The sequence below is a fragment of the Neovison vison genome, chromosome 6 (assembly GCF_020171115.1).
Source record: "Neovison vison isolate M4711 chromosome 6, ASM_NN_V1, whole genome shotgun sequence".
Classification (NCBI taxonomy): Eukaryota; Metazoa; Chordata; class Mammalia; order Carnivora; family Mustelidae; genus Neogale; species Neogale vison.
Genome location: NC_058096.1, coordinates 220,968,735 through 220,991,916, shown reverse-complemented (window position 1 = coordinate 220,991,916; position 23,182 = coordinate 220,968,735). Strand labels below are relative to the sequence as shown.

The following is a 23,182-nucleotide window of genomic DNA, read 5'->3' as shown; positions in this document are numbered from 1 at the left end:
AGGTTCAGCTTTAGCTGGTGGCCCTGCCCGAGGATGCGGTGGCCTCGGGCGGCTTGGGGCGAAGTGTGAGCTTGTGATGGGCAGCGACGGTCACAGAGAGGGTCACTTGGGAAGTGGCCTGGAGAGTCCAGAGAGGCGAGGGAGAGGGCACTAGGAACATGAAGGGTAGCAGCCCCCGGCGGGTGGGGCCGCTAACGGGCAGGACTGACTTCTCGGTGCTCGCCTCCGACCTCTGGCGGCTTGGAGTTGAGGCTGCAGCCGCAGCACCCCGTCCCCTCCTGTCTACCCACCCCGGCTTCCGCCCCTTCACTCCCACTCACTCCTGAGAACCCTGGGGCAGCAGTCGGCAAGGCTGGCATCGGGCACGGCAGCGGTTCATCTGAGGGAAAGAATGTTCTGGAAGGCAGCTTGACCTTGGTCTTGAAGGGGAAGGGGATCACACACACGGGGTGCCTCGTGCTGACAGAGTGTGGCCGGTGGGAACAGGCTCCTCCATGTAGGCTTCTTGCCCCCCCCCCAGCAGCTTAGCTCAGGCACCCTCTCCCCAGGACCCGGGTGGGCGCCCCAGATGTTGGCAGGGCACCCCACGCTTGTACTGGCTACGTGTGACCTTGGCACATCTCCTTGTCCGATAGTGGACCCTGGGAGGGCAGGGCCCTCGGTCTCCCCCCGCCCCACCCCGGGTCCCTAGTCCCCAACAGGGACCTGGCCTGGCGCAGAGAGGGGGCTCCGTGCCTATCTGGTCCTGGAGGGCCAGTGCCATGTCTGTGGGAACCGGTCCTTGGGGCTGAGACCCCTCTGGGTGCCGCTGAGACCCCTCTGGGTGCCCCCGCCACCAGAGCCTGGGGCTGGGTGTGGCCCCTCTGGTTCCTGGGCTGGTGGTTCAGGGGGCCGCTGGGCGGCGTCCGGGCTCCTGGCCCTTGTCTGGGGCCCTGGGGCCTGCGCAACCACCCCCCCACATCATGCTTAAGCCCGTCTCCCTGATTGCTCGTTCCTCCGGCGTCTGCAGCAGCTTAATTGCAACCATTTCCGAGTATTTCGGTAGCGTTTTTTTTTTTAAGTGTCGACGTCCTCAGGTTTACAGCGTTTTATGGAGCCTTCCTGGGTCTGTTGCTACTTTGGGAGCGTGATTTGTGTGTCACAGCGGCGTGAACAGCCGGGCGTCGATGAGAGCGTGGAATTGCTTCAGAAGGCCGGCACTGGGCGGTGCTCTCAGGCAGCAAAGGCTAAGAATATCTGAAGCATTTGAGTGCTTCAAAATCCCTTTTGAGATGGGGATTTAAAATAGACCTGCTGCTTGCAACTCAGCCACTCCCTGGCCTTCCTGGGGCCAGTGAGGCCGGGAGGTCGGCCAGCGTAGGCCGGTGGGGAGGGCGGGTGGGGAGGGCGGCCCCGCGTAGGCCGGTGGGGAGGGCTGTGTGATTCCACCCCGGTTCAAACAGCTGGGCCTTCTGGGAAGTGCTGGGGGCAGTGGACCACCCGCCCTTCCAGACCCTCCCAGAGCCCCTCGTGCTCCCTGAGCTGGAGGCCATGTCCCACAGCCGCCCCAGGACGGCCGCCGCAGTCCTTCCCCGCACGCTGTAGCCACGGCGGGCCCCAGGCCTCGTGAGCGTGCCGTGGGCGGGCTGTAAGCTGATGGGAACGGCACCCCCACCTGGCATGGCGTCTTGCTCAGATCCAGACCGAACACGGTGTTCCCGACAGCGTCCCCTCTTGTTCTCTCTGTGGCTTCCTTGTGCCCAGCGGGGGCTGGGGCAGGGGATGGGGTGGGGGAGGGAGAGTGGGGGGAGGACAGGCCTCCCAGGGGTCTCCTGAGGGCCCCTGGGGTGGGGGGGGGCAGCCAGTGTTCCCTGCAGGGCGTTCGTCTGGGCCCTGACCCTGGCCGTCAGGCCCGTGACTCAGCAGCATCCCCTGGTCCCGGAGTTGTGAGTTGTCTCTGGCTGTGTTCTCAAGGCTTCCCCAGCCGTCCCTGCCCACCTGCTTCTGTTGGCCTGGGATGCATCTCTCAGGTCCTCCTGGCACCCCATGGCAGGGAGCACGTCCTCAGACCCGCACGTGTGCCTGCACGCACGCCCGCACGCACGCCTGCCCCACGTGTGCAGTGCATGTGCTTCACTCTCGGGCGGCCCGTGGGGGGGCTGGGGGAGCCTCCGGGAGGGAGCCTGTTCCCACGGAGGGCACGGAGCCTCCCTGTCCGTGGGCTCGTGCAGTGTCCTGGGCACCAGGAAAGGAGCCTTGCAAGCAGAGTCCGGGGACAGGGTGGCGGCGAGGGCGACGGTGCTGGAGCTTCGCTTCTCTGCCCTTGAAGAAGCCCGAGTGAGCCTGGGCACCGGGGCGCGCTGAGAATTTTCCCTTTTGATGTGGCTGCACCTAGAGTTTCTCGCTGGATTTTTCCCTCAGGGGAGTTTCACGGGAGAGGGACGGGGCGGCCTTTCTTCTGTTGCCGGGAAGCTTGACTCCCAGCGGGCACAGCCGTCTCTGCACGTGCTGCTCTGGGGGCCCGTGTGTGCGCATGTATGTGAGTGTGCACGTGTGTGTGCACGCGTGCGGGCATGCGTGTGGTTTGAGGACGTGCACTCCCTGCCGTGGGGCACAAGGAGGAAGGTGCCACGGGTACAGACGCTGGTCGGCTCCCTGTTCCCTGCTCTCAGGGCAGCGTGGGAGAGAGGCTGCACACGCTGGGCCCAGGATTGCGCGTCTGTTGCGGGGGGGGGGGGTGCGCAGAGCAGGGCTCCTCTGGGGAGGGGGGCTGCTGGGTGGCTCAGTTGCCCCTTGGCTGTGTGTCTGCCTCGCTGCAGGCCCGACCTCAGCCCACTTCCCAGCTTGGCTTCTTCCCAGAGGATAGGCACCTGCCGCTCTCCCTGCCTCCCTCCCTGCCTTCCTCTCTGCCTCCCTCCCTCCCTCCCTTCCTGCCTCCCTCCCTCCCTCCCTTCCTGCCTCCCTCCCTCCCTCCCTCCCTGCCTCCCTCCTTCCCTCCCTGCCTGCCTCCCTCCCTTCCTGCCTGCCTTCCGCCTTGCTTCCCTGCCTCTCGGCCTGCCTCTCAGTTCTCCTTGGTGTCCAAAGCAGGCTCCCCAGGCCTAACTGCAGGGGGCGCTGCTGGACCACCTTGAGGGCCTCTGCTTAGTGCCCAGGGAGCTTGGGTCTGAGAAGTCCTGGGGTGGACGGAACCTGGAGAAGGCTTGGGGACTTCACGGCTTCTGAGCCTGGCTCAGTGGGGACCAGGGGTCCCCATTCTTTGACTCGGGCAGAGCCCATCATCTGGCAACCAGAGTAACTCCTCCCGGTGACTGGAGAGGCCCTGTGGTGTCAGGGAGGGCTCGGCTAGCGGTGGATATGGATGGAGACAGCTTCACAGATTGGTTTTAAGAACTCAGCTTTCCTGCACCGTGTCCTGTCACCTGCGTAAGATGCAGGAGGGAAATCGAAACTCTCCCTCCTCCCCCCTTCTCCGGGCCAAAGCCCCATTTGGGCATCTGGGGACAGAGCCCTATGATGGCTCAGTGTGACCGCCGTGCCTGGGGAGGCTGGGTGCGAAAGACCCACCAGGCTGCTGGAAGGGAAGCTGTCCGTCTGGGCCTTGTTAGCAAAGCTGGGGAACCCGGCCGGGCCATGCTAGCCTCAACCCCGGGTCCTGTGCGGAGGCGGCGGAAACAGCAACAGAAGGAGTGTTTCCGAGCAGGAAGCTCCCCGAGAGCAGACTCTCACTGAGGCAGGAGGTGTCAGAACCCCATGATTAAAAAGGGACAGAGAAGGTGGCGAGATGGATCACTTGGTGTGTGAGTCAGTGCGCCGGGCCGTGGAGTCCTGCTCTCCGGGCCCCGTGACCGCTCTGAAGCATGCGACATCGGTCTGCAGAGTGGCCCAGCCCTACAGCCCCAGCCAGAGTCCAGTCTTGCCCCAAACACGCCACAGGTAGAGTTTCCTGGTGGGGCCCAGTCCTCTTCTGCAGGAAGATGGCCACTGTCCCAAATGGCCAGGCGAGGCCCCCAGAGCGCTGAGCTAGACCCACTGAGGCCCAGTTGCCCAGCCTGCTGGTTTTGGCAGGGTACCTCGGCTGCCCGACCCGCTGTGGCACTCGGCTTCCCCGCTGGGTGCGCGGGGCCGTGGCTGGGCAGGGAGTATCTCCTCTGTTCCCATCGCAGAGTCTCCTCTTGGGACAGGGACTGTGGCTGCAGAGCTGAATGTCCTTTGTTCCAGTGTGCCCAGTGTCCCCTTCCAGGGGACAGGAGTAAGTGTCGGGGGCCACGCAGGGAACTTGCGGGAATGATAGCCAGGTCGGCCCCCCGGGTCCCCTCCTGGGTTTCCCAGAGCCCTCGGCCCAGCGTCTGAATCAGAACCACAGACATCCTTCTTGTCGGGAGCGTGTAGAGCAAAATCCGAAAGCTGATTTCAGCCCTGGAGAACGAACTCCTGATGCTGGCGACACCTTCGCGTCGCAAGCCGGGCATCAGGTGTCACTGGACTGCGAGAGTGGGACGGTGTCGTTAGTCACCACAGTGAGTGTGACAGGCCGTTCCGGAGAAGTCTGCACGGCCTGGTGCCTTGCGCTGCGCGTTTCAGACCATCCCGTGTGTCTGCTTCCTTTCTTCCAGAGTCACACGCCCAAAGTCTGGTCGCCTGGCACTGTTCTGGCAACACCGCGTGCCACGTGAGAACATGGGCTGGGTGCCACTTGGCAGGGATCAGAGGACCCCGGAAACCTGGCGTGTTTTGGGGCGCTGCCCCCCCCCAGGACTCCACACGGCGGGTGGTGGGATCCATGCCTGTGGGCTGGCTCCTCGCCTCCCGCGGCCTGCTGGCAGTCGGTGTTTGTTCGGGGAATGCAAAGTGATTTTAACATCCTGCTAAGCAGAGGAAGGTCAGCCTTCTGCTAAGGAAAAATCTCGCCATATGCTTTTCTCAAGAAGCCAGGGAGAGGGAGTGGGGCTTCTTCTGGCATCGCGGGTGGCCTGACGCCTCGCCAAGAGCCCGTACGGTGGCAGCCCCGCGGCGGGGGGGTTGGGGAGGCGCTGGGGGAGGGCGGTGGGTCTGGAAATCGGGGTCTGGGTGTTGCAACGCACCCCAGGCAAACGCTCGGCTGTGGGGCACTCTCTTCGTGCCTCCCGTGGTTGTCCCGGGCCCCTCTACCCGCAGTTTCGGCGGCATGCTCTTCTCATGAAAAGAGGCTTTGGTGTTTAGAACTGTTTTAGTTTCATGGCACTGCGGAGGAGCTGGTCCAGGCGCTCCCCATCACCCCCACCGAGTCCCTGCTGGGCTCTCCCATCGGGCTGGGACCCTGTCGCAGTTAACGGACCCGTGTTGCTACACTCTCAGTAAGCAAAGTCCTCGATTTATTCCGATTTTCTCAGTTTCCCCCAGTGTCCCTTTTCCGTCCCAGGACCCTGTCCCCGGCTCCCACGTGACAACAGAGTCGTCACGTCTCCCCTCCAGGTTGGGACCGGTTCTCAGACTTCCCCGGTTTTGGGCGCCTCTTGATGGTGGCGCGGGGGACGGGGCAGGGGTTTGGTAGGAATGGATGGGCTGGGGGGGGAATGGGCTTGGGGAGGAAGACCTCCGAGGCAGGTGTCCTTCTCCTGACGCCATCCTGGGGGACGGCTTGTCGCTGCAGACGTTGCCTCGGTCCCCTGGCTGAGGTGGGCCGTCAGGTGTCACCCCTGCTTAGTCACTTTTCCCAGGTTCCGTGTTGTTCTGTTGAAGTGTACGCTGAAAAAAAACGAAAAACAAATAAAAAAAAGCGAAAAACCAATGGGGAAGGGGAAGAGAGCTGCGGATAGAGCAGCCTGCGCCCCGTGCCCGTGGTGGCGGATGGGAGCGTCCTGGTGCCCCTCCGGGTGGGGATTTTTGATGCGTTTCTTTTCCCCTGACCTCGCGTGGAGGCGGCTGGTGTTTGCTGCTGCGTGACCAGCCAGCGGGCGTGTGGCCTGTCTTTCTTTGCTCCAGGTTCTGTAGCTCAGAACTGAGGCAAGGACCCGCTAGCACCTCAGTTGAAGCTCTCAGAGGCTGGCATCGAGGTGCCGCTGGGCCCTGGGGAACGTGCACTCCGGGATCGTCTGGGTTGTTGGCGGAGTTCTCTTCCTTTCAGTGGTAGGAACAAGGCCCTGCGTCCTTGCTGGTTGCCAGCCCTGGGCTCCTGTTGGCATCTGGAGGTCACTCAGGGCTTGCCGTGTGTCTCCCTCCAACCTCAGGCCGGCCCGGGATCCCCTCCCACTGGTACCTTGGACGTGAAGAAGGGCCCCTTACCTGCTTAGGTCAGGCCCACCCAGGGTAGTCTCCCTGTATCAGGGTCTCCTGAGGTGGGAACTTAGTTATAACAGCAAAAACCCCTCACAGCAGCACCACGGGAACACTAGAGGCCCTGTGAGCAGGGGCTAGGCGTGGGCGTCTCGGGCATCTGAGAACCCTGTCTGTCATATCGCCTACGTTGCGAACTGTAGTGTGGTGCAAAGAAGCACAAAACACGTCCAGCCCGCAAAGATGGCTCTTTATGTACCATTTATCGGATGACCACGGTCACCCCCGCGTAACCCCGACAGTGCTGGGAAACGGACCCCCTTCCCCCTACTGCCCACCGAGGGCTCCTCCCCGCCCAGAGCTAACAGCCGTCCTTCTGCCTCTCCTCCTCCTGACTTGATGGGGCTTGCATCGCTGCTTCTCTGGGTCCTTCTCCTGCGTGTGTCTGTGGACCCAGGCCGCGTGGCTGGGTGGTGTGTGGGTCTGAGCGCCGTACAGATAGACACATCCTTACTCTGCGTTTCTGCCAGGAGCTGGGGAGGAAGGTCCACCCTGTTAGGTGTGGCTGGAGTTCATTTGTGTCCGTGGCTGTAGGGTCTTCTGCGGTACGACTCTGCTTCCATCTGTTTCTCCGTGCCCGGGTGATGGGCGTGCAGGCTTTTTCTGCATTGGGCCAGCTGCGCACGGCGCTTTAGAGTTTCTGCCTGACGCTCGTGTACGCGGTCCATTACTGCATGCGGGGGCGCAATGAGGAGTCCTGACAGTGGGGGCCATGGGGGTGCTTGGTGCAGCTCCACGCCTACCCCCTGCTCAGGGGAGGCACAGGCTGGCCGGACACCTGTTCAGGAACACGGAGCTTGGGGGTGGCGGGTCTGGGGTCTGGCCCACCTTCCCTGCCACTGCTCCATGCTGCCCCTCGAATTGGGAGAGGGTGGCCCGTCAGCCTTGGCAGCAGGGTTGTCCCAGGTGGCACAGGTAGGTGGCTTGGACTTGAAGGTGTGGGAGGGCCAGGATGTTTTTCTTACGGGGTCCCCAGAATGGTCCCTGAATCAAGCCCCGCCAAACTGAATGCTGAGGTTGGTGGGTTCCTGCACGAGACAGAGATGGGAACCTGGGCTGGCAGACGCTCTGCTGTCTGAAGCGTGTGGCTTCGGTGGAGGTCACCCTGGGTGTCCAGGTGGGGCACGATGGGCGAACGTGTTCCAGAAGTTTTGATGGGCAGGCATAGGAGGCACGACCCAGGCTTCTCTTGCCCTCTTGGTGGCAAGTCCCTGGTCACATGACCACATTTACAGCCCGGGAGCCTGGCACACACTGTCCAACTGCGGGTCGGGGGGGGTGGGGGAGGGGTAGGTGCCGAGCAAAGGGGACGTGCCTCAGCTCACGTCCCAGTGGAGTGTGCACTCTGGGTCCAGCATGAACCATGCCGGTGTGGACGCCCCCTGTCAGGACGGGAGGTGACGGTGTGGGTCTGCACCCCAGAGCAGGCCCGGGCTGGGCAGTGGCTGGCACCCCCCAGCCAAGGTCAGGGAAGCCCATGGGACTGAGGCCTGTGGGAGGAGACGGAGCTGGGCAGTCCGTGGAGAGGGGCCCAGGGGGAGGGCGGCCAGGCTGGCGCATGGGACTGTGGGACTAGAAGGTTGGTGGTGGGTGGTTTCTTCCCCAGACACATTCCAGCAAGAGGGGAGGGCGGGTGCGGGCGGGGATTTAGGGGCCCGGGGCCGGCAGGTCAGGCTGGTGCCCTTCTCCCCGGGGCGCCCTCCTCTTCTCTCTTCCTGCCGCTCGCAGACATAGACGCCCCCGGCTTGGTCTGGCAGGAGCCCATGGCCCCAGACTTTGGAGTCCTCTGTTCCAAGCGTGGTGATGCGCACACAGAGTGAATTGAGAGACGCGGGGTTTTGGCTGTGGGGCCGCCGGGGGGCCCGGCGCGGAGCTCGAGTCCTCTCTCTCGCCGGCTGTCTGAGAAGCTGTCGGTTCCTCTGTGGGAGAGGTCACCAATGGGCACGGGTTCCCGTCCTGGGGTCCTCCAACCCGGCAGCGGTGTTTGGATCGGAAGCTGCTGAGTCTGCGGCTGGCGGCGGGGACCCCTCCTCCCCGTGCCGAGACGAGGCCAGCCTGGCCAGGAGACGCTCCCCCCGCCCCCCACCTGGTACCGCAGATGAGCCGTCAGCGATTCGGGGTCTGCGTGCAGGGTCTGGTTTCCATGGCAAATTTCTCTGCTGCTAGCGAGGTTGCTGTCGGCTGAAGGGAGAGGCCTGCAAAGCTGGGAGGGGAGAGAGCGCGAGGCTTTGTCAACTTGGCTTAAAAACCTGGCTGGGAATGCGCTTCCCCTTCACACTGGCCCAGCAGCAGGAGGCGGGGAGGCCTCATGGCCTTAGACGGAGCGGAGGGACACCACCCAGCTACTCGCCAGGACGGGACCTGTCCGCGCCCTCCCCCGGAGGGCCGGTCTGTCCGCTCTCGCCGGCCTGATGCTGAGTGCGGCCGACTTAGCCCAGGCATGAGCTTAACTCCCCCTGAAGCGCCAGGGCCTAGCCTGACTCCAGGAGTGACCCCGTGTGGCCCGTGGCCTTGGCCTCCTGGACGGCATGCTGAGATTCAGCCTAGTGTGACACGGGGAAGCTGGAGCCCCCGGGCGCCTGTTTGTAAGGCTGGTGTGAGCTGTGTGCTCCCCGGAGCCAGCCCTGTAGGTGAGAGGGTACATCAGAGACACACGGGGCCTCCCTGTCAGCGTGTGCCCACATGAGGGTCCGTAGGCCTTGCCGTCCGTGGCTGTGTGTGACGATGAACGCCAACGTGTCCAGGACGTGGGAAATCACTTAGCAGACCCGAGCCTCCCCCGACGTTGAAGATGTCCTCCTGGCTGGGCTCCCACCCCCCTCCCCGGCCCCGCCCGGCTCATAGCTGTGACCCAGGCTCGTGTGGCCACGACGTGGGGTGGCTGACACTGGCCTCTCCGATACCTCTCGGCCGCAGACCACAGCGAACTGCCATCTTCAGCCACGTCCCTTCCGAGTTCCCACGCTCTTCAGACCTGTCCCCGTTCCTGCCTGTGCACGCGGCACGCGGGTTTCAACGCAGTGCATCAGGGGCGTCCCCGCTCTAGCACACGCCGCCCCGAGGAGCTCGGGGGCCAGGGCAGCTGGCCTGTGGGCCTGCGGTGTGCGCACCACGGGAGGCCCCCTCCGGCCCGCTTTATGAGTGGGAATTCAGGCCAGTTCTTCGAGGGGGAGACTGGGGGTTCCGGGTCCCTCTTTGCCGGTGGGCCTGGGTGCCCCATCTTCAGTGCCTGCCTTTGGAAGCCTCAAAGGCACCCCCTCCCACCGCTTTAAAAACATCAAAAACAAGCACGCATGTGACTTGGTGTTTTCAGTCCCGTCCTGTAACAGAAATAATTCCCAGGTCTAAAATAAACCGGGGCTTGGGATCAGATGCCTCCAAGTCGGTAACATTTAATGGCAGGCTCGACGCCGCTCACCTTGTGAAGTGTCTCTCTTCGTTAACATGGGCTGGCCACGTGTGAGCCGGGCCCGGACCCTCCGCGTCCCCCATTCCCGTGGGCTGGTGCCGGGGCAGGTGGGGCCCAGGGTCCCGTGAGAGGCCTCGGCCTCCCCCCGTGCCCACGCCGTCCCTTTGTCTTCGTGCAGGAGGCCCGTTCGTCCGGCACATCCTCGCCCTGGCCATCCCATTGGAGACTCCCAGTTTCCGCTCTTTATTTCCTGCGTGCGTTTCAATAAAAATGTCACTATTTGAAGTCCTTGACACTGCTTGTGCCAGATACCGAACTCCATCGCCTGTTGTCCCGTAAAACGATCCATTAAAGATAAAGCCGCCATGGCTCAATAAGGCTCTTTCCTGGGAACGAGCCGCCCTGGTCCTCGGCCAATCCTATCTCCATAGCAAGGTTTGTGCTCATTGCGTAAAGGGGCCCCAGTGCCGGGACAAATGAGGGGGGCTTGCTGAGGTTCCTTGGAAGTTAAGATGGGATTTCTCTGGGGCGCCTGGGAGGCTCCGTCATTAAGCCTCTGCCTTCGGCTCCGGTCATGATCCCCGGGTCCTGGGATCGAGCCCCGCATCGGGCTCCCTGCTTGGTAGGAAGCCTGCTTTCCCTCTCCCACTCCCCCTGCTTGTGTTTATCCTCTCGCTGCCTCTCTTTCTGTCGAATAAATACATAAAATCTCAAAAAAAAAAAAAAAAAAGGTGGGATTTCTCAATGAAATTGGGCAGGCATCCATTTGCCATCAGACCTTTCTAGCCGCCCACTCCGGGAGGGGCTGTGCAGTCTGGGCGGAGCTCCCCGGTGCAGCGGTGACCGAGAGCCACGTGGGGCTATCCCTGGGCCAGAGAGACTTGGAAATGCGCTCTGGGTTCTGTCTGGAGTAGCTGGGACAGGGTCCCAGAGTCCCCTCCGTCCCCAGGCCAGGTCCTCTCTCCCCTCCCGGGTGGATTGGGCTGGTAATTGCTCTTCTTCCTCCCATCCCCGTGGGCATGGGGCCCCCAGGCTGTCCATCTCTGCAGGTCTGTGCACCTCTTTCCTCGGGGTTTTAAGGCAAGTCAGTCAGTTGGCTGGTTTTTCTAACGTCTTTTATTTCTCCCGACCGGTGTGTGGGGTGACGTTGGCCCCGGATGACCCGGGCCACCCTGCGTGACTACGACTAGTCTCCTTTCACACACCACCCATCTCGGTAAGGCCCCCCGGCTCACACCCAGCTTAGAGCCCCCGCCACCCTGTGTCTTGAAGTTAGTCGGTCCTCAGGTCAGGTCACGAGCTGGTCCCCTTACCTTACTTCCTAAGGGACCGGCTCACAGGTGAGGGGGCATTCCGAAATGTATTTGTGGGTCTCGGGCTCTGTTCAGAGGTGACGAATGGTGGCGTTACCGGGCCGTGCCCGCTTCGCAGAGATGTGTGTGGGCTCTCCTGGGTCAGATTGCGATTCTGTCATTGGTGGGCCCACGCCCAGGCTTGTGTTTGATCTCCTTGGTGGGGAGCAGCTCCTGCTTCCGGGCCACAGACAAGGGTGGATTCTGCCCTAGGGGGCTTCGTGGCCCGCTGTGAACGTCTTTCTGGCGCAAGGGACGTCACGCTGTCCTGGCGCCGGTGGTTTATCCTGCTCCCTTACTGGGATGCTTCATTCTTTCATTTACCAGCTTGTTCTTCGCTTTCCCAAGTCGAACATCGTGTTGTTCATGAAAGAGTTTGTCTCTTCCCTTCTAGTCATTACTGTCCTCTTATCTTTTTTCCTTGGCCTGTGACAGTGGCTAGCATCTTCAGTCTGGTGCTGAGGAGTGCTGTGATAGTGGGCAGCTTGCCTTGCTCCCAACTTTCCGGAATGCCTCTCCTGCCTCATCATGGGAAATCCCTCCCAGTCCTAGTTGGCTAAGAGCTTTCATACTGAATGGCTTGGAATCTTACATAGAGTTTTGTTTGTTGGGCTGTCTTTGCAACCCTGAGGGTTACAAGTCCTTCTTGGTCTTGTAATACACTTTGCTGTCTGATATTTCCAAGGTTTAATTTAGGACTTGGCAGCTGTGAGAGACTGGCCTAGCATTTTCTTGTGTGTCTTTGTCCTGTTGGTGACAGGGTTTCCTGTTCATTCATTCATTCATTCATTCAAAAATATGCCATATTTGTAGAAGGAGTTCAGTAGCATTTGATTTTCCTGTTAGTAATGTGCATAAGTGGGTGCAGCCCTTTAGTGTGGTTTTGTGGGGCTCTTAGTAAAACCACCAGGGCCTGGTGCCTTTTCCAGAGGGGTTATCTGCAGGTTTCTAGTTCCTCTGACAGAGCTCATGTTAACCGATGGATGCCTTGGTTCAAGGCCCAGAAGACACTGAAGAGCCAAGTGCATCTGTGGCCCTGAGCCTAGAAACTCGGGCCGGGATGAACTCATCACTCCCATGTCCATGGGGCTGGGGTGTCGCTAATAGATTTATTGAGGCTTAACTTACCTGCCATACGTGAAATGCTGGACACAGAAGTCACCTGATGTGTTGCTGTGGCTCAGATGAGGGGTGCTCCCTTGTGACTGTGTTTCTCTGGGCCCTCGTGCTCCACTGACTGGCTCAGAGATGGTGCCCTGGCAGCCAGGAGGCTTGTGGGGCGGCCCGTTCCATGACTGGGTCATTCTGCTCGGCCCGCCCAGACCACGGCTCTGTGTGCTGGAACTGTCCGGCCACCGTGTGGCGAGAGCAGGTGTGGGCTGTGGGCCGAGGTGGGGCTTTATATTTGGGGATGGCAGCAGTAACGGCTTTTCCGCATGCTCGGCACGTGGGGGCCCTGGCGGGGCTGCTGGCATTTGGAGCTGCCGTGGCCTCCTGGGCTTGCGCGGGTGGCCGGCTCGTGCCAGGTGGCCTCCTACTCGACACATGGTCTCAGCACTTCCAGTAGCCTCTGCCTTCTTGTTTCTGTTTCCGTAATTACAGCGTGTTAAACGGCCAGGGGCCTGTCTGCCCAGGCCTTGTGCACACACTGTGAAATTAACTTCCTCACCCTCCAACACGCGTCAGGCTGAGCTGACATTTCCAAAGGGCTCCTGGCTGGACCCCCGCTCTTGGCACACGTTCCTCAACAGGAGGAAGGCCGGGGAGATGAGGCCCCTCATCACGGCACCTGGTCGCCTGGAGCCTCGTACAGTGGAAGCTGTCAGGCTGGGCGACTGTCATCGGTAGAGAGTCGCATGAGTCTTGGGGAGAAAAAAAGGCAGTGTTGCACGTCCTGACTCCCAGCAAGACGGTTCCACGTGGGGGCCCCAGCGGGGGCTGCAGGACCTCATGAGAAGGGCAGTTGGGGGTTGAGAGCCTTGGCCCCCAGCAAGTCTTGTTACTGTGGTAGCGGGCAGGAGAACATACCATAGAAATGCTGCCCTCCTGGCAAGGGACCTGGAGTCCACCTGGAACGGGCCCCTGCAGCCTGCGGCAGCCAGCGTATTCGAGGAGATGAGGGGTGGCCGGCTGGAGCAGCCCCTGGGCTCCGTGCGGTGGGTGGGGTTCCTTCTGGCGGAGTCTCACGTTGTTCGTCCTTTGTCCCACGAGTGTGGGTTTCCGTGCTGCTCTGAGAGTCAGCAGTCCCTCTGGTGTCGCCGGTCCGTGGCCCGGGAGAGGCGAGGCAGAGGCCGGCCCCCCAGCAGCCTTTCTGCGGCTCCATGTGGCTGTCCCCATGGGGGTTGTGTGGGACAATGACATGCAGGATCCTGGGTGGCTGCCAGGGGTCAGCTGGCCTCACAGGGTACCCCAGTGCCCTCATCCAAGACATCCGGCCAGGCGGCCGTGGGCGCTCATGCCTCCGGCTGGAGGGGGCCTGCCCGGCCCGGAGCCCTGCTGCTCGTCGTCTTCATAACTGATGGCTCCGGAGCAGGTCCCTGCTCGCCAAGATGGTCTGTGTTCCTCTTCGTGACACACTCATTTAACTTTTAACTCAGAAGGCATTTGCTTATTTATTTTCATTGTTCTTGATAATAATTCTAAGCCATTAGAGGGGAAAATTATATTCAAAAATGCTGTTTCACACTTTATTTGTTTGATGATTTAGAGCGATAGAAAATAGCACATTTGCTGGCTTTTATAGTCTGATAATTATTCCCATCCATCAAGCCATTCCAGGGGAATAAACAAAACACCAAGAAAATGACACTATTAATAGCATCCTGCGCGGCGGACAGGAAGACTTTCCCGGGCCGGTGGGTCAGTAAAATGGAAGCGGCCTGTCCCCTGGCCACAGAGGACGCCTCTCCTTTTAATTACCCAGCCCTGTCCGGCTCCGCAAGCTGCCTGGTCGCCAGGCTGGACACCTGCCACCTGCCCGGCGCCACCAGCCCTGGAGTGTCTTTATCAGGCCCACCGAGTCTGTTGGGATGCGTGCAGGCAGAGACCCCCTTTCTTCTGGGGCCACGCGGTGTCCCCAAGGTGGGTCTGCCACCAGCTTAGACTCAGGCCTGGCCTCCGCAGGGCCGGCGAGACCTCGTGCCCTCTGGCATCAGTGTTAAGATGTGTAGCTCGCGGCCGGCCAGATGGCACAGCTCCCCGGCCTCCAGGCTGCCCTCCTAGACGGGTCGGCCCCTGCCGTGTGTCGGGCCGCGGGGCCCGGATGTCCTCGCGCTCTGTTCTGGACCCAGGCCTTGCAGCACGTCTGAGGGTTTCAGCTTTGCCTTCTTGGGGTGGCTGTGATTGGAGGGGACGCATGCCCTGCGAGTGCCTCGAGGTGTAAAGGAGGGAGCAGGGACATCTGGGGGGCGCCCGCCGTCCTGGAGCAGCGCATCTGGTCCCTCCCCAGACCTGGGTGTCGTTCAGGAGCTCGGGGCCTGAGTGCGGGTCTGGCAGCCCGCGTGTTCCTGCTGGTTGGCCGGTCGCTTGAACTGTGAAATGCCTGGACAGTGGTGGTCTTTGAGCCACGGCGCACCACACGTCCTCACCTGAGGGGCCCGGTGCCCGGGGCTCTGGTCTCTCCCGTTGCCTCCGTGTACCTTATTCCTAATCTAAAACTGTTTTTATTTTCTCCCTGAAACCCCCGACGCTTGTAGACAACTGCCTTTCCGAGAAGGGCTTCTGGCAAATGACCCTGAATCTGGCTCTCCCGGCCTTCTGGGCAATTCCACGGCATTAAACCCGGGGTTATGGAGCCTGTCGGGTCCAGCTGCAGCCCTGCAGGGTCACCTGGAGGTGGCCAGGGCAACCGTTCCGACAGTGCTGACTTTGCCAGAACTTTCCGGTTTACTGATGCCCGGATGTACTTAGTGTGGAGCGTTCAGAAGCAGAGAGAACGTGCCGAAGGGCAGGGCTGGTGAAATACAGAGATAAAGACCCCAGTGGGACACCGTGGAGAACGTTCCAGACTCCTGCCCGGCCGACCTCAGGACCAGGACGCACCGTGTGTCCGATCGTAGCCGATGCTTCCCTCAGGCGGCCACAAGCAAGGGGGTCTGAGCGGCCCTCACGGGTGCCCGTTCTTCTTGCAGCCTTCCCCGCCCCTCCCCACCTGCCCCTGCACTCCCCATTTCTGGTTCTGCTCTCGGAAGCCTCCGGTTTGCTCGCCCTCTGATGCTCCCCGCATTCTGAAGATCGCTCTGCCCACGTCCTTATCCAGCTTCTCCAGATCGTTCCACCGTGACTTGGGTGCTGGGCCGCAGACCCTTTGGGCCCCTCGGGCTGTCCTGAAGTGAGGGCCAGCCAGGGGCAGCCCGGGCCTGGGGGAGGAGCTGTCTGGTGCCAACTCCGGCTGGGACTTGGCTGGCTCCGGGGGAAGCCTTGGGCTGTTGGACCAAGGGGACGGCATCAGGGCTGATGGCTAGCCTTGGCGGAGGGGTTTCCTGACACTGGCTGAGAGGGATGGGGAGAACCAGAGGAGGGAGGTTCTGAGAGGGCTCTGGGGCTGAGTGGGAGGGGAGAGAGGCCGGGGCAGCTGCCTGCTGGCCACCAGAATGGACTGGACCAGAGCAGCCGGGGAGGGTGGCCGGCCGAGGACGCCGTGCAGGAGCGCTTTGCTGCCGGCGACTGCAGCTGCGTGTCCAGAGGGGCGCGCCGGCCGGCCGAATGGAGTGAGTTTGGCCATGATATTTGACCTTGTGATGGGGGTGGAGTTCCTGGGGAGCGAGATAAATTGCCCCCACGTTGGTGACCAATAAAACCGACTCTGTTTTATGTTCCCAAGAGCTCGCTTGCTAATGGCCAGACAGATGCTCCCGCCTCGGGGACTGGCGAGCAGACGGCTCCACCCACACAGCCCGTCTTTCCCCCAGAGCGGGGCCGAGAGTCAGGGACGGCTCTGCCCGTGGCGGGACGCAAGATGGGGCTGTGACCAGGCAGACCTGGCTCTGCTGTAGGGGCCCCATGGGGCCGGGGGGACTTTTCTCCAAGGGCGAATGTCCAGCCCTGTTGGGAGGCTCACCTGGGCCCCCACTGTGCGGGGCCTCCCAGGGCACCCCGAGGGCCGTGGCGTGGAGAGAGGGCTCCATGGGAACCTACAGCCCCCAGGGCTGGAGTTTCTTGAAGCCTTTGGAAGGAGCCGTAGAGGGAGCCTTCACTGACCCCCCTCCGGGCAGGCGGCCTGGGCTCGCTCAGAGTTGTGTGTCAAGAGATCCCGTGCCCTGGTTCCGCTCGCCTTCCCCTGAGATCTGAGACTTGCATCTTGTCGAGGCCCCGGGGGGTGGGCTGGGGGGCATGGCGCCGGTGCTAGGGCTTCTCGGCACCCTGAGGCTGTCTCTGGGTTGTTCCACGTGGCAGGAGGGCAGCTTTTCCTTGGCCGTTGGAGCCCAGAAGTCCCTGTGGCTGTTGGCTTTGTGTCCAGCCATCCTTTGTAACCCTCCAGGGGCCGCTCTTCTGAGCGCCCGGCCCGGCGTCCAGCGGCCTGTGCTTTCTGATAACAGAGGAGCCATGCTCCAACGTATTAAACTTTTAACATCCACCAGATTCAATTAATCTTATCTTTACAACTCCCAATTACAGGCGGTAATTAAGTGAAAGCAGCATTGTAGACCGGGGATATTGCATTAATCATCACAGCCTTGGAGCCGTAAATTAGTTCCTCCCGCCCTCCTGCATCTTCCCACAAGGACTGGAATGTTTCATTTCCTTGTTTGGGGGACGTTAATCCCACAAAGGTGCTTGGGATTGGGATTAACTTTTATCATCCTTACGTCAGTGATAAAAAGCTGTTTAAAGAAGAGTCACCTCGTCTTTGTTCAGACGGTGGAAAATTCTCCGGTGAGCACAGAATCGAAGGTGTTGGGCCGTCTCCTCCAGGGCCCTGCGGTGTGCCCAGAAATTAATTATTTTTATTCTGGTAGATTAGAGACTGCCTTATCTCCTGCCCCTGCCCCCTTTTATTTTATTAAAAAGCACTAATCACCCTCTTGATTGGAATGGACTGAGCCAGCTGCAGAGTCTGGGCCGGCTTCCCGGTCCCCGGCTCTTCCCATCCTGCCTCCTGCACGGAGAGGGAGGATGGAGGGTGTGCTGTGCCCCACGCCCCAACGTCGGACTCGTTCTAGAACGTGGGGTGTGCTGACGCAGGGTCTCTCCCCTCAGCACCGTGGACGTGGGGTGGGTCGTCTGCGGGCTGTCCCCGGGCGCTGTGGGGGCTGAGCAGCACCCTGACCCACCCCCTCTGCACTGGAGCAGTTGTAACCTGTGGTTACAACAATCACAGATGTCCTCAGACACGGCCCTGAGTCCCGTGGGGGCAGGATCCCCCCTGGGCGAGAAGCGTGGCCCTGGAGTTTCTCCCCAATGGGGCTTGGGGTGCCGCAGTAGCTGTGGAGATGGAGTCTTCACTGTGTCCCTTCCTCCTTGGGACAGAGAGACGCCTGTGCTCAGCGTTAAAGACCCACACCCCGGTTCTGCCCGCCTGTGCTTGAACACGGACGTCTTCCTCCGAGTCCGGGGTGGCGCATCAGCTGGGGTGGGGCCGCTTGGCACCGCCTGCCCAGGCTGTCCCGCCCGGGAGAGAGTCCCCGCCATCCCGGCACGCCAGCTTCCGCACACAGCCGTCAGCGGGGTGTCCCTCTGGCTTCATCTGTTTGCAAATGTCCACCTTCCATCTTTCTTATTTCTGACGGGGCCTCAGGAATCTTTCAGATGTAAAATGTGTACAAATAAGCTGTGGGGAGTGGCGACAAATGAAGTGTGTCTCACTCCTGAGGCATCTTCCCGGGAGGCTCCTGGGGCTGGGGGCGTGGGAGGCAAGGAGACTGCCGAGGGGTGCAGGGGTGTGTGTGTGGGGGGGCCCACCAGCCCCTCCCCCGCAGCTCTGATCCTGGGCTCACTTTTTTAGGTTTGCCTTTTTAAGCCTCATAGAGGTTTAGCGCTGCTGAATGGGGAGCGTGTCCAGCCTGGTGTCCAGCGAGGCCATCAGGGAGGCCGCGGACTGTGGCTGGCTCTGTGGGTTCCTGCCCTGCCACCTTCCCGCTGCCCTTCACCCCTTCTCACAGCACCCATGGCGGCTGCAGTTCAGTTCTGCTCTGAGGCTGTGGCCGCAGCCCCGGGGCTCCTTGTATGCACGGTGGCCACATGTGCTGTCTCGTCTGACGGGCCTCCCTTCTCTCGCAGGTACGCCATCCCGCCGGAGCACGGCAAGCGCCTGGAGCGGCTGGCCATCGGTATGTGTGTGCGCCCCCGGGTGGGTGGGGAGCTGGGGCCCGGGCGGGCAGGGGTCGGGGCAGGGGGGTGGCAGCCCCGTGCTCCCGGGTCGCCCTCTCTGTGCGAGTTTCCATCTCTGGGTGTGGTGGGTGCTGGAAGCCGTCACTGTCTGATTTCCATTTCCTTTCCCACTCATGATCAGATCTACCCCCCACTCCGCCCCTGCTATGGGGCTGGTCACCTCGTGAATGACGCACAGGAGGCCATTGCTTTAAACTCTGTTTTTTCCGGGTTGTGAGCACGGAGCTGCCGGGTGTGACTGCGGGCTCCAGCAGGCCGGGGAGGATGGCCGTGTTCTTCCGTCTCGCCCCCGGCGCCTGGCACTGTGTCACAGCCTCCTCTAGGCCTTACAGTCTGTGTTTGGTCTGGAAAAGCAGCGGTCTGGTGCGGGGCCCCCTCGCTCATGCCCCGCGGCTGCGTGGTGGCCGGCGGGCTGCTTGTGCGCGTGCACCTGCTCCCGGGCTCCTCCGCAGATGGCGCCTCCAGCAGCCCCTCCAGACCAGCCCCTTGGGGGCTTCTTGGGCTGCCAGAATTTGTCAGAGAGGGTCCCGGGCGGTGTCTGCAGAGGGGGCACTGACCACTTGGGGTAGAGGCAGGCCCTCAGGTCATGGCATCCTTAGAGACAAGCCAGACACCCTACTGGGTGATGCTGAGGCCCCCGACCAGCCTGACAGAGCGGCTGGTGGGGTTCCTGCATTGCTCCCCGTCGTGGCGCCCTGCTCCGTTCTGACGGCAGGTGGCTGTGAGTGCCTCGGACTGTGTGGAGAGACCCCACTGGCCCCAAGAGTTTGGCCCTCGTTGGCCAGAAGCCCCCGGGCAGGCGGGGCAGTTGGGGACCTGGCCCTGTTGTCTGGGGGCTGCTGGGACGGTGCAGGGGCCACCGACCCCTCTGACCCTCTGGGCAGCCTGAGCCCTCCCTGCTGGCAGCCACGAAACCTGGAAGCCATCACTCAGCCTTGGCGCAGTCTCCCTAGCGACCTGCCACCGACCTTTGTCCCTTCCTCATGCCTCCCCCAAGGAATGCCCACTGTGCTCTTCCCCGGCCGGTGTGGACTTTGGAGATGGAAATGGTGGAGCTTTCTGGGAAATGGGGCTCCTGTGCTAGTTGCCCATCTGTTCACCAGACGCCTGCTACACACTGATTCTCCGAGGACGAGGACAGAGGGAGGCTTGTCAGAGAGTGGGGCCAGAGCCCCAGGCCCGGCTGGCCCAGCCTCGAGGCCGGTGGTGGTGTCATGTGGGAACACGGGCTGTGTCTTCACAGCAGGGCTGAGCCCCCATAGCAGGACCGCGCTTCTCACTGTAGAAATGCCACTTACAGTCCTAGCCAAGAGCGATTTCTCTTATTTATTAAGATCTAAAATAAAAACCAAATTAAAATGTTTTCCCGACGTATTTTTTAAAATATAAACTTAGAATACAAATATTAATTAATACAGGCTTCTTGACCTGTTCCCTCCAGAGGCGCCGGCTTTAGCCTGTGGCCCAGTCCTGTGGTCACGTGGCCTCTCCTGCCTCACTTTCATGGAGACCCTGTGGTGACGCCGGGGCCCGCATGTCAGGGTCCTGCACTTAATCCCATCTGCGGAGCGCCTGCCGCATGGAGGGGAACAGAGTCCCAGGTTCTGGGGAGCAGGACGTGGCCATCTTTGGGGGGGCCACCGTTGAGCTTCCCACCCCACCACAGCCACGGAAGAAAGTGCCACAGAGTGGTCTGCGTGGGTGCCCTCTGGTGACCACAGGGCTGGCGTTCACCCCCCTTTGCCCGCTTCTCTGCTTTTAGTGTCCCCTGGATTTTGCAGCCAGCCACACCTAGCATGTTCTTCCTCTCTGTGCCTTTTCTACCGGAAAAGAAAAGTGTTGCCTTTGGACGACCGAGTGTCGCCTAGAAAAGCTAGAACGGAGGTCCTTCAGGGCCATGGCGGCTCTCACTGGAGCTTGGCCTGCTCCCCACATCCTTCCTGCAGCCGAGGCCCTGCTGCCCCCGGATCTGGCCTGGTTTGCTTTCTGGGCACGAGCAGGACACTCAGTGCCGGGGTTGGGAGAGGACGAGCCAGGAGCTGGAGGCCCGCGGGGGCCACGCCATCGCTGTCTGTGACCAGCGTGGACTCTTGAAGTCAGTCCTCGGCAGGGGGACTGGGGCCGTCTGCCCTGGGGGAGGGTGGGGAGCTGTGGCGCTGGCGGGAGGGCTGGCCTCCTGCTTCCCCTGCGCCCCCCTCGGAGGATGGGAGAGGTTCTAGGGCAAGTGAGTCACTGCCCTCCTCCGTGTCCCTTCCAAACTTTTTGGGGGGCATGCGTCACAGACTCCATTATTGAGATGGATGGAATGAGATTGCAATGAATATGGAAAATGAATAGCCGAGCTCCAAATGGGCTCGCGGGGAGAGTCGCGGAGCCCACGGAGAGAGCGTTAATGTGTCGGCGCGCGATTGGTGCTAATCACTTAAAATGTGCGCCTTTATTAGAGCTTTAATGAGAGCCACTTAAACTGTGCATTAAAAAGAGGGACTGCAGAGAGGCCGCGGGCCGGGCGGCAGGGGCCATAACTCTAATTGAAACGCTTTTAGCACCAAGGAAAGTTGCTGGATTCAGTAATCCCTCGCACTTTCTAGAACCTCGCAGTCACAGTCGTGTCCTTGCCTGCGGGCCTCCCAACCCCCACCCCCTCCCCCAGCAGGCGTGTGGGCAGGGCCCTGTGCTTGCACACAGCACACGCACACGTGCAAGGGTGCCCTCTCTAGCTGGCCAGCCCCCGGGGGTGTGCTCTGGCCCGGAGGCTGGGGGCCCGCAGTCTGGGTCGGCTCCCGGGAGGGTCCCTGGGCGGGCTGTGTCCAGGGCCCGGTCCTGAAGGGAGCCCTTCCTGGCTGCCTCTCACTGATGATTCGGGTGAGGAGACCAGCACCTTTGCGCGGAACCGCGGGACTTTTCTTTAACCTTGAGACCTACACATCGTTGATGGGAGCTTCAGCCAACAAGCAACTGGAAGGGTCCCTGAACTATGTTAGCCAGAGTTTCTGAGCAGCTAGAGCTGATGGTCTGACTTCTGTACGTTCACAACCCTTGATTTAAATGAGCTGTGTGGGCCGCACTGTGCGACAGGAAGCACACCCAGATGTGAACTCGCATCTCGTGGGTCGCAGACGGTCAGCCGGGGTCAGGCTGCTCTGCTCCTTTCCCGCCGCGCCGCAGGCCTCGCAGGGTCAGCCGAAAGCTGGAGTCTCCGTCTCCGGGGCCCGCACAGGGGCCTCTCATCCTCTTGGCTGCAGCCATGGCTGTGTGGGGAGCACTGCCCACAGCTTCCCGGGTTGAGAGCGTCCGTCTCGGTGTCCTGTCTCCCCCTGCCGCACCATGATGTTGGCTGAGCGACGGGGCACGTGCGGTGCGGCGGGTGCTGTGTGCTGGCCTGTGCAGCTGTGCCTGGCCCACACCCCATCTGGGACTTGGGGGCACACTTGGTTGCACAGATGGCCACGGCCCCTCCTGGCTCTGGGCTCACTCACCGGAGGCCTGAGGACTGCCGTCGCTGCCGCCAGCCGAGCGCACGGCTTTGGGCAGGCTCCTGTGCGCTTTGTTTCGTGGGGGCCACACGGCTCCATGCTCCGCGCCTGACGGGAGGCGAACGCTGCCCACAGTAGGCCTGCTCAGCTGCCGCCCGCCCAACTGATGCCCGTCTTTTCTGCTCCAGGGTTCTTCCCCGGGAGCTCCCAGGGCTGTGATGCTTTCCTGCGGCACAAGATGACCCTCATCTCGCCCATCATCCTCAAGAAGTACGGCATCCCGTTCAGCCGGGTACGTAGGGGTGGCCAGGGCCCCGCCTGAGGGGACCACCCGTGTCTCGGGAGACTGGCTTCTTAAGCCCACAGAAGGTTCTAGAAGAACACTAGCAAGCCAGGGAAGGGCACGTTGGTTGGGCAGTCAGCCTCCAGCTCTGCTGTGGTGGGGGGTGAGGATGGAAGAGGGCAGAGACGGGTGGGGTCTTGCCTTACGTAACTCCCACCCCCTCTCATGCCCAGTCCCCTGCCCACTGCGGCTGCTGGCCGCCCGCCCTGCAGGGTCCTACGGGGCTGGGATTGCGGTGGAGGGACAGCTCCCACAGACTTCCTGGGAAGCCACAGGACAACTGGGCAGTGCCCCGACCCCCACTCTTAGCCCTGCTCTCTGGCCGCACCCCATGGCCCACTGCAGATGTCCGTTGCGAGAGTAAATACCTGTTTGGAAAAGAAATCTGTGGTGCTCCCGCAGGGTGAAGACTACGAACTCATTCAGTTTACTGCCCCGGGGTGGGGGTGCTCCGCTTGTCCCCAACAAAGGCTGTGATGAATGAGGCCTGAAGCTGGGGAGTTGGGGTGGGGAGGTGGGCGGCCGTGGAAGGCCAGCTCCCAGACCTGGGCCTTCATCAGGAGCTCCGCTCCGGAGTGGGGCTCAGCTGCTCTCCGCTGCAGGCAGTCCCTTCCCTACAGATAAGCCTCCTGGACGGGAAGGTCTAGGCGTGCATCCCGCATCCCCAGGTTGGTCTGGACCAGAGGGATTTACTGGGAACCTTCTGGAGAGGCCAGAGCAGACTCTGCTCTGGGTAGCGGAGGCAGGCTGGGAGAGGAGACCCTTCCTGGGACTCTGGTTCCCACAGCAGACTCTGGTCTGGGTAGCGGAGGCAGGCTGGGAGAGGAGGCCCTTCCTGGGACTCTGGTTCCCACAGATCTCCCTACAGGAGCATTTGTCGGGCACAGGAGCAAGTTCTGCGACCAGACCCTCACGCCCACCCTTGCTGGGAGTGTTAGTGGGTTGGAAATTGCTTCTGACATTTCAGTCACATCGTCCATAG

The 23,182-nt window shown here is 61.7% G+C and overlaps 1 protein-coding gene across 3 annotated transcripts in view; it reads left to right on the top strand.

The window, feature by feature from the left end:
* KDM4B (lysine demethylase 4B) overlaps positions 1-23,182 on the top strand; it is a 132,892-nt gene that overhangs the window by 60,591 nt on the left and 49,119 nt on the right. For all 3 annotated transcript variants that reach the window (XM_044254483.1, XM_044254482.1, XM_044254484.1), the window contains exons 7-8: positions 18,271-18,320; positions 22,046-22,149. In XM_044254483.1, coding sequence (XP_044110418.1) covers positions 18,271-18,320; positions 22,046-22,149 — 154 coding nt within the window. The remainder of the gene's footprint in view (positions 1-18,270; positions 18,321-22,045; positions 22,150-23,182) is intronic.